Source organism: Tamandua tetradactyla, chromosome 2, assembly GCF_023851605.1.
Source record: "Tamandua tetradactyla isolate mTamTet1 chromosome 2, mTamTet1.pri, whole genome shotgun sequence".
Lineage (NCBI taxonomy): Eukaryota > Metazoa > Chordata > Mammalia > Pilosa > Myrmecophagidae > Tamandua > Tamandua tetradactyla.
The window spans coordinates 44,754,786-44,764,063 of NC_135328.1; the positions used below are offsets into that span (position 1 = coordinate 44,754,786).

Genomic DNA, 9,278 nt, shown 5'->3' on the forward strand with positions numbered 1-9,278 from the left:
ACAAGATGCAATGGCCTCTTATTCACTCTTCAAAAACTGAATGGGGAAGTAAACAACACAAAAAAGGGATGTGAGCTTAGAACAGCCTCCTAACTTTTAAGACAGATAAAAGAAGCTAACAATACAATATATGAGCTATTCTTAATGCCTCAAAATACCTTAATATCTCAAAATAAAAAAATGCATTTAATCATATAATAACGGTGCACAGGTTAACTAAAACTCTGCTTCTTTGGTTTTGGGTGTTATTATATCAGTTTGGTGTAGTAACATTGGCTTTCTCCTGTTCACCAAAAGTTTCTACTGGAACTTAAAAGTGTGACCAATACAAAAATAGAAAAAAGATTTCTTAAAATAAGCACTTTGTCGTTCTAATCAAATTGGGATCAGGAAGAGTGGGAAGTAAAAGACGGGACCTAGGTAAAAAGAAAGAAAAGAAGAGAACCTATGTAGTTCTAAATAACAAACAAAAATAGCTTGGGAATTACTTGGTTAGATCTATTTTATGCCCAAGATTAGTTGAGAACATTTTGGTGTTAAGGCTCTATCTGCAGGCATCTTAAACTCTTCTCCTGTGAATCGAAGAATGGAAATGACAGTTACTCTCATCTTTTCCCTTCCTTAAAGCTAAGGACAGAGCAAAGTAGAGCTGCTTCTCTGAGAAACAAAGATGCTTTCTACCATTCTTCTAAGATGGTGGAAGTCTCTTCAAGTGGCTTCCCCAAGAAGGAAAAATGAAAGAGGGAAAGAAGGCCATAGCACAATTCCCTGGTTCTATTTCATACCACTGCTTCAAGTCACATCCCCTGTGCAACCACTCTGGTCTAGCCCTCTCTCTAAAAGGAGGTTAAGCCCTCCCAAGGCATTGTTTGGCAAGGTCCCTCTTTACCACTTCGTTCGCTTCCACCATCCCTGCGCTGGGGTCTCGGAAAGCCCCAGGGCAAAAAGCAGAAAAGCCAGGAGAGGACTGGGTTTCTAAGACCTCTTCCCAAACCCCTCTGAACTAGTATAAGGATGGGAAAAGGGGTCTGGCCTTTGCTAGACTGGGTTCTTTTGGGGTCAGAAATGTTCACCTCGGCCGGTGTCGACAAGAGGTAGCCATTTGCGCTGCTCGTTCCGCATTGAAAAAGCCCTGCCTTGGCAAGGGGCCTTTTCAGGCCCCGCGCTCCCTGTCCCGGTGTCAGGTGCGGCCCTCAGTTCCCGACCCGCGGGCTCCAGCAGTGACACAAGCCCGGGGCTGAGGCCAATTTCCCGCAGGGGACCGGGGACCGGGGACAGGGGTTGGGGCCCAAACCGCATCGCTCCCGCTCCCGCCCCCGCCCTACCTGAGGGGGCCCGGGTGGGGTCGCTAAGGGCCGCTCCCGGGAGCCCCGCGACGGCGCGTCTCGGCGACTGAGGCGCCTCGTCTTGCCGGGGCAGAGCTCGGCGGCGGCTCTACAACCTCAAGCTCCATCGGGAGCTACAGGGACAGCCCCGTTGGCGGCAGCGGCGGCGGCGGCGGCGGAGGCCGCTACGGGGCCTCCTCCCTCCGCCTCCTCCTACTTCTCTTCCTCCGCCTCCACACCACGGAGGCGGACCTGGAGGGATCCCGAACTAGAGCTCGCGAGAAGATGCTCCCCACCTCACGCGAGACTACACAAGCCCGGGAGTTGGAGTATTACAAGACAAACGCGATACACTCCGCTTGTCAACTAAATTGTAGATCAGCTTCACTCTGGTAGAGACCGTCTACCCCCATCACGTGACGAGGGAGCTCCGGTGCACTGTGGGAGGCGCTGTTAAAAGTAGGAAAGCCAAAGGGGTTGATGGGAAACTCCCTACATGTCATCTGCGCGTTAAACCAGCCTCCTAGACGTTGGTTCAAGAACCCTATGACTCACTCACCCCGTGAAAAGCGTGGTCTCCATCCTTGAGGCAGGATCTGGTCTGTGTTCCATTCTATTTCACCCTCCCCTAATCAAATGCTGACCGATCAGATCTCTCAGTCCCTTCACATAGGTGCCAAGCAATCTCCCAATTAAAATAAAAATGAAAAAAAAAAGTTTGTTTAGCAGGTGCTTCCACATACCTTACTTCTTATTGAAGAGAAAACTGAATATCGAAAAAACAGAAAGGGACAAAAATCCAAGCACACGCACGTTGAGAATTAAAACAAAACAGGGTAAGGCGTCATTTGGTTACTCTTGACAGTAAGCATGAACCTTTAAATTGACTTAAAAAAATTCAAGCATGTTATACCATTATATATATCTTATATAATCTTAATATCTTAATGAATATTTGTTTAACCTTCATAAATATCTTAATGAATATTTGTTTAACCATAGTTCCACAGCAAACTGGAAGATATAATCCTGTTTTTATAAAAGGTAGTAACCTTATTTTATAAAGGAACTGACAGTAGGATTATAGGAATTAAAATGTATGGACTACATTAGGTGATAAATTTTTCAATTTTCACTATTTAGTAATTTTATTTTTATATTTATATTTCATTTACTCACGATGATCCTAAAAAGCAGGTATTAACTACTTTCATTGAGAAACTGTGAACACTGGTTAAGAAAATAACCATGAATTCTAACTAAACTCAAGGCATTTTCCAATATGAAAACAGATGTCCAATAAAGCAGCTGTGGAAGTAAATTTACCACAACTTAGACGACATGGAAAAATCAGTGTAGCTTTCCAGTAAAAGATTCATTACTTACTTCAAAGACTTTTCTTCCATGTGTTAGCCTTTTCATTCTCTTCTCTTTATGAAAAATATGACAACATTCCAGAAGAAAGGTTTCCAGTATGGTTCACTTGTTTTAACGTTTCTTAACCCACTGGATAGTGTTGGATGCTGCATATATATTTTTTTTTTCAAAAGTGGCCTATAATTACAATTACAATTCTACCCCCATTTTCCCCTGGTACTCCCTATCCCTGCATCATTTTTTCCAAAACCATTTTCAGTATCTGACATACATAGACTTTATGTGCTTACTATTTATCTTCCTTCACTAGAATATGTTTCATAAGCACAGGGGTTTTTATATACCTAACTTCTAGTACAGTTACTATTGTAGGGAGTCAGCAAATATTTGTTTAATGAATGATGAAAGAAACAGCCAGCAGAAAATGTTTCCTCCTTTAAAATCCACAGATTTAATAAAAACACACAGCTCTCCATTCTCACCTCCAGTTTATTACTTCTAAGGCATAAAATAGTGATATCCAAAGAAAGAGGGCAAGGAATTTCTCTTACAACAAATTACCTTTTCAAGATCTTTTATACATCAACAGCAGTAAAGGATGAGCCTGAACTCAAACATACCTTGCATTTTCTTCATATCAGAAACACAAACAACTAAAAGAATATTTTACATGTATAAATTCTATACTTTACCTTGACATACCTGCATTTAAAAAAAATTCTATTTTCCTGAAACTATTTAGATAAATCATGCAGACACACACTCTTCTGGGAATGTTTTCAGATCACTCTGCTACTGAACAGAAATAAATATAATAATAAATAACATCCATCAGTTTCACAAAACACACCTCCCCACCATAGAAAAATCTCAAAGTGCATTACAAAATATTTCACAATAATCTTACAAGGCACACGAAAACTTAAACATAGTTCCAACCATGATTTTTTTTCAAACATCTAAGATAGTAGGTGCCAGTTTCTAAAAAAAGAAAAGTTTATACTATTCTTTTACCCTTACCCTTACATTCCAATCCCTCCCCCAAGAAATTTCATTCCAGGAAGCAAAAAAAAGAAAAATATTTAATCACTAGTAAATTCTTTTGGAAAGGAAATATTCCCATGCCTACAAATGGCCAATTATTAAGTCAAATGAGAAAGAAAGTTAGTACTGAGCTATCATGTTCTCCAGTGGAAGAAAAATACCATTTACTTTATAAAAATCCTGTGTCCAGAGTCCTCAAGTAGCAACATTCATAAAGACACAAAATACTCCTCTTTTGCTTTTCCCTCTTCTCTGCTCTCAGGAACTCATAAAATCATAGAATTTCAGGCCTGGAATTATGTTTTAAATCATAAACATCTAAACTATCAGTTTACATGTGAAGTTAAGAAGAGACAGTGTCCAGTAACATTAAATAGTAACCTGTGTATGAAGTCAATTTTCTCATCTGTAAAATACGAGAACTGGATTTTTAGTCTCTTCTAGAGTTAAAACTACATGAAAATTACATTTTCCACAAAGGTATCACAAAAAAGATATCTGACATTTATAACAATATGATTTGTCACTAAATTCTTATAAATAGTACAAAGTATATTACATTGGAAAATATGGAAGGGCTTTAATAGAAACTAAAAATAGCAGAAAACCTACATATTGCTGAGGTGAACAGAGGAGGAATAGAACCTCTTGCAAGTAAGATGTATCAATGTCAGGCTTTTTAACCTAAAATAGTTCCTGTGTTTCAGAATATATACTTAGCCCTGCAATACATTTTCTTTTTCATTCTAAAGAACAAAAAAATTTTGTATTATATGTAAGTAGGGATATTATAGAACTATGGCTCATAACACAATCTGAAATTTTACTCTCATTTTTTAAGTAACTGTACAATCACAGTTTTGATTTTGGCACATTTCTGGAACTTAAGGATAAAAGTTTAGGTAATGGAGTACCTGCTATATGATTCCATTTATATGACTGTTCTGGAAAAGGCAAAATTATAGCAATAAAAAAATCATCAGTGGTTGTCAAAGGTCAGGAGTAGGAAGGGTTGACTACAAAGGAGCAGAATAAGGGAGCTTCTTAGGTGATGAAACTGTTCTATATCCTGATTGTGGTGTTAGGTGCAAAAGCCTACCCATAGTTAAAACTCAGAACTATAGGAAAAGGTTAATTTTACTAAATGCTAGTTATATATATATATATATATATATATATATATATATATATTTATATATATATAAATATATATATATATAAAAAGAAAAGAATAAGTGGCAGAACAAATATCTTTGGCAAAGTTGGAATTTCAAAGAAATGTTATTTTACAGAGCTGATGCCAATCGTATAATTTTACTGGCCACAAAATTACTAAATACAACTGTTTTAAATAAAATCAAGAAAGTTGGACTCAATCATATAAAAAATATGTATACTAGTAATTCATGGAAATAATTTTAAGGAATATCAGTCCAAGAATTCACAAATTGTGCTACTCTTGAGCGAAATTAAATTATGTTTCTTTACAGTTTGCAGACCAGGTACCTTAGTATTTAATTTGGAATTCAAGAGTAATTAGTCAAAAGTTAAAAATTAAACAAGAAAAATCTTATCAGCTCTTAAAAGTAGTTATATTCAGTGGTAGAATGCTCACTTGCCATGTGGAAGACTCAGGTTCAATTCCCGGCCCATGTACAAAAAAAAAAAAAGTAGTTACACTAATAACTGTATTTAGATTTATTTTCTCTATTATTCTAATTCATAAACATATTATATAGTTGGATTTTATACTTAAATCAATTATCTAGAGACTCCAAATCAGAATCTGGAAATACTGCTGGATCCCATCTGTCATAGAATCAAAAATATTTTAAAAAGGAACACTATTTCTCTACATATACCACTGGGACATATACATAACGTATGAAGTAAGAGAGAATCCCATCAGCTTTTCCCTAACTCCCCCAACTCTGTAACTCTTAGTAGAAGTTCAGGAAGAATAACATGTGTAGGCAAACTTAAAGATGGAAGGAATGTAGTATTACAAATGCTGTATTTCTACAGAAAGATGTGGCTAACAGAATGATATATAGCAAATGTGTGATTCTAATTACAGTAGATTTTGCCTTTTAAGATCAGGCCTGGGTAGTTTTTCACCACTGCTTCTGCCATGGACAGAGGTTAAATGCTTTTTGAGGGCAGATTTGTGCTTGAAATCCATATCACAACAGTGGCATTTATATGGCCGATCACCACTGTGTATATTCAAGTGGTCCTGAAGAGTGCTTTTAGCAGTAAATGTCTTCAAGCACACACTACACTGAAAGGGCCGTATCCCCATATGCCCTCGAATGTGCCGGTTGAGATTTTTCTTCTGTGTAAATGTTTTCCCACACTGTAAACACAAGAATAGTTTATGCATCTTAAGGTGACGCAGATAGTTTTCAACGTGAAGAAAGCCTCGAGGGCACCTGGGGCATTGATGCCTCAGTGAATAACCCTCCTCTAGATTCTGAAACTCATTCACTATACCACAACTTCCTTCAGTATTCTCACAAAATAACCCCTGGCCTTGATTTCCAGAAACTTCTGCCACTCTGCTCTCAACTGTAGAATTGATCAGTGAATGCTGTGTTTCAGAGAAATACATGCTTGCCTTTGAAGAAGTACAAGGCTGTGAAAACTGCCCATTTTCTACATCGGCTGTACTGATAGATTCCACATGGAGGATACAAATTTCATTATCTTTAAAACCTATATCTACTGTAGATAGCTCTGGTGACTTCATTTCCTTTCTCTCTGATGTCAAGCTCTCTACTGTAGACTGTAAAGCATTATTCTCTTCTTTAATGTGGAAATTCATGTTTATAGGACTATCTTCTGAAATTTCAATTATCTCACAGTCTTTATCTGAATTTTCTTCTTCATTCTTTACATCTGGATCAGAGGATTGACACAAGTCAGTATGCTGGTTGTTGTTTTTCATAGAGAGATCAATTTCAAGATACTTTGACAAAGCTTCTGTGCATTTTTCCACAATGTGAACCATCTGTAGGTAACTAGCAGCAGTCAAATATTTCAAAAGTTCTTTCCTTTTAACTTCAAGTGCTCCGGTATAACAAGAGAGCAACAATTTTCTGCCAACTTCTGCACTTTGCAAGATAGTGATTCTGACATGTTTTGACTGGGTAAGTAGAAACTGATCTCTCATAAAAGTGGAGCAAGCAGCCAAAATCACCTTGTGTCCCTGGAACTCAGTGTCATTAATATAAATTGATACATCACAAAATAAATTCTGCTGTCTCAAGAGATTCATTTGTTGCAGGACCACATCCCCTTGCTGTTCAAATTGGAAGTGCAGAACATCAGATTCTGTAGCCATGGTCACAATCTAAGCAAAATAAAACACAAACTTGATGTAAGGATAGGGAATGCTTTCCTATACTGTGTTAGCAAAGAACAAAAACAAGAAAAAAACACAAAACTGAATTGGGAAAAAGAAGGCCCAAATTTTATTCTGGGTGCTATCAGTGAACCCCTATCCCACCATCTGAAAAACCCAGAAAATTATAATGCATTTCATTATACTTTTTTTTTGTTATAACATTTATCACACTGAATTATAGTTAGCGGTTTCTACTGTTTGTCTCTTTTGGTACATTTTATATGCCTTTTGGGGAAGGACACTATAGATTTTGACTATCCATTAACAAGCACTGTGCCCACCACAAGATATTTAACATAGTATCCCACTCCCCACCATTACTGCAGGTCCTCATTGTCTTAAAACAGGTCTCCTTGATACCAAACTGTCCTCTATTTTACACTACACTCCTGAGTGCCACCAGCATCAACTTCCTTTCAAACATTTTTGAGTTTTAAATTTCTACCTTCTGCTTTGAATCTTCTGTGGCTCTCCTCTACCTCCAGGACAGACAGACCTCCTTAGCACAGTATACAAGATCTTTCACAATCTGGTCCTAATCCACCATTATGGCTTTACCTCCCACTATTCTCTATTTCATACTACAAGCTCTTTCGATATTAAATTTTTTAGGATTGCTCAGACAGAAACAACCCGAATACACCTTTGTACATCTATTAGATTTTGCATCTTGTGATTTGCTTCTTTTAACGCCCAAATTAAATACCACTTATATGACTCCTCCTCCCGTCTTCCCGACACAGCTTGTTGCTCCCAAAGCACCGCGAGATGGTGCCTGTTCCATTTGTGTTCATGCACAGACCAGAGTCAAGCAAAGAGCAGAAGAGCTCAGGAACATCCGTTGAAGTGAAAAATCTTTAAGACCAGGTGGCCTTAAAGATCTTTGTAGGTCGGCACACAAGTCTCCCCGAGCCAAGCCTGCCCTAGCCAAGGCCCTGTCGACCAGGTGGTGGCAGCACCACGTTAGGTACCCGGGGTGGCGCTCAGCTCCCCTCCTCCTCCTACTCTTCTTCAGACCTCTCCACCAGCCAGAACCTCCTTTGGGCTCACTCACCGACTCTGAAACTAGAGTCGAGGCTACCGCAGCAGAGGTGGCCCAAACCGGAAGTTGGACTCAGTCTAGAAGGAAACTCATCCGGTGTCAACCACCTTTATTCTCCGCAAGGGGCGGGCTGAATGCCCCGGAAGGACATCTTTAAACGTGTGTGTGTGTGTGTGTGTGTGTGTGTGTGTGTGTGTGTGTGTGGACATCTTTAAACGTGTGTGTGTGTGTGTGTGTCTCTCTCTCTCACTTGGCCCCCACCCTTGGAGTCTTAGAAAGGCGCCCAAATTCCAGCGAACCCCATTTCTCCTGTCCCAGTTTCGGCACGCGATCCGTTCCCGTTCGTGAGTTCTCCGGCATGCCTGAGTCAACCGGGCGTGAAGTTGGTTTTCAGCGCGTCGAGACAAAGATTTCCTATCGCCGGGACCCCCGGGAGGCCTTTATGATTATGGAGGGAACGGGCAGTGCGGGGTCTCTTCTTACTATGGCCATCTACAACTTAAAAGGTGGCGGAGGAAAGGAAGAGGAGATTATCATAGGGATTTCTGTTTTGAGATTGCCTAATTGCCCCGTCAAGATCTGGCTCCAACCTCTGGATCTAACTTCACCATTTCTAAACTGTCCCCTACCATATATCGGGGAAACCCAGTTTCTGAACTTATGGCCCTCCTTTTTCTCTCTTAAAAACGTGTCATAAATCACATCATCCCTGAAGCCTTCCTGAACTGCCCCTAATTTAGCTCTCTCAGTTGGGAGCTTGTAATTCCTTTTCCTGCACTCATTAATACACCTATCACACCTGTACTGAAAGTATTTGCGTCCCATCTAGTCGGAGATATTTAGGAAAGTGATCATGGCTTACTCTTTGCATCCTCCAGTGCCTAGCATTTAGTAGGCAGCTACTTGAACGATTTCTTAGAATAGTTCTAAGCTGCTTATCGCAGCAATCAAAAGGTTCTTAGGGAAATACTTGATTCTAGTAATGACCAATTTCTGGTTTACCAAGCTTTCCTTCTGAAGGCAACCCCAGAATGCTTGATTAATAGTGTTTAAAAAAACAGGAGTGAAGAAGGCATTCCTGAAT

At 39.4% G+C, this 9,278-nt stretch overlaps 2 protein-coding genes across 11 annotated transcripts in view; both read right to left on the reverse strand.

Moving 5' to 3' along the window:
* RC3H2 (ring finger and CCCH-type domains 2) overlaps positions 1-1,733 on the reverse strand; it is a 45,365-nt gene extending 43,632 nt beyond the window's left edge. For 3 of the 5 annotated variants that reach the window (XM_077144139.1, XM_077144133.1, XM_077144134.1), the window contains exon 1: positions 1,326-1,732. The gene's annotated coding sequence lies outside the window, so the exon portion shown is untranslated. Of the gene's footprint in view, positions 1-1,325 lie in introns of all 5 variants that reach the window. The other 2 variants (XM_077144140.1, XM_077144141.1) reach the window with 1 other exon arrangement.
* Positions 1,734-3,173: 1,440 nt separating this feature from the next.
* The window catches only part of ZBTB6 (zinc finger and BTB domain containing 6), a 32,636-nt gene continuing 26,531 nt past the window's right edge, over positions 3,174-9,278 (reverse strand). For 3 of the 6 annotated variants that reach the window (XM_077144286.1, XM_077144295.1, XM_077144305.1), the window contains exon 2: positions 3,174-7,098. In XM_077144286.1, the coding sequence (XP_077000401.1) occupies positions 5,818-7,089 (1,272 nt within the window). In that variant the 5' untranslated portion in view covers positions 7,090-7,098 and the 3' untranslated portion in view covers positions 3,174-5,817. The other 3 variants (XM_077144284.1, XM_077144289.1, XM_077144303.1) reach the window with 3 other exon arrangements.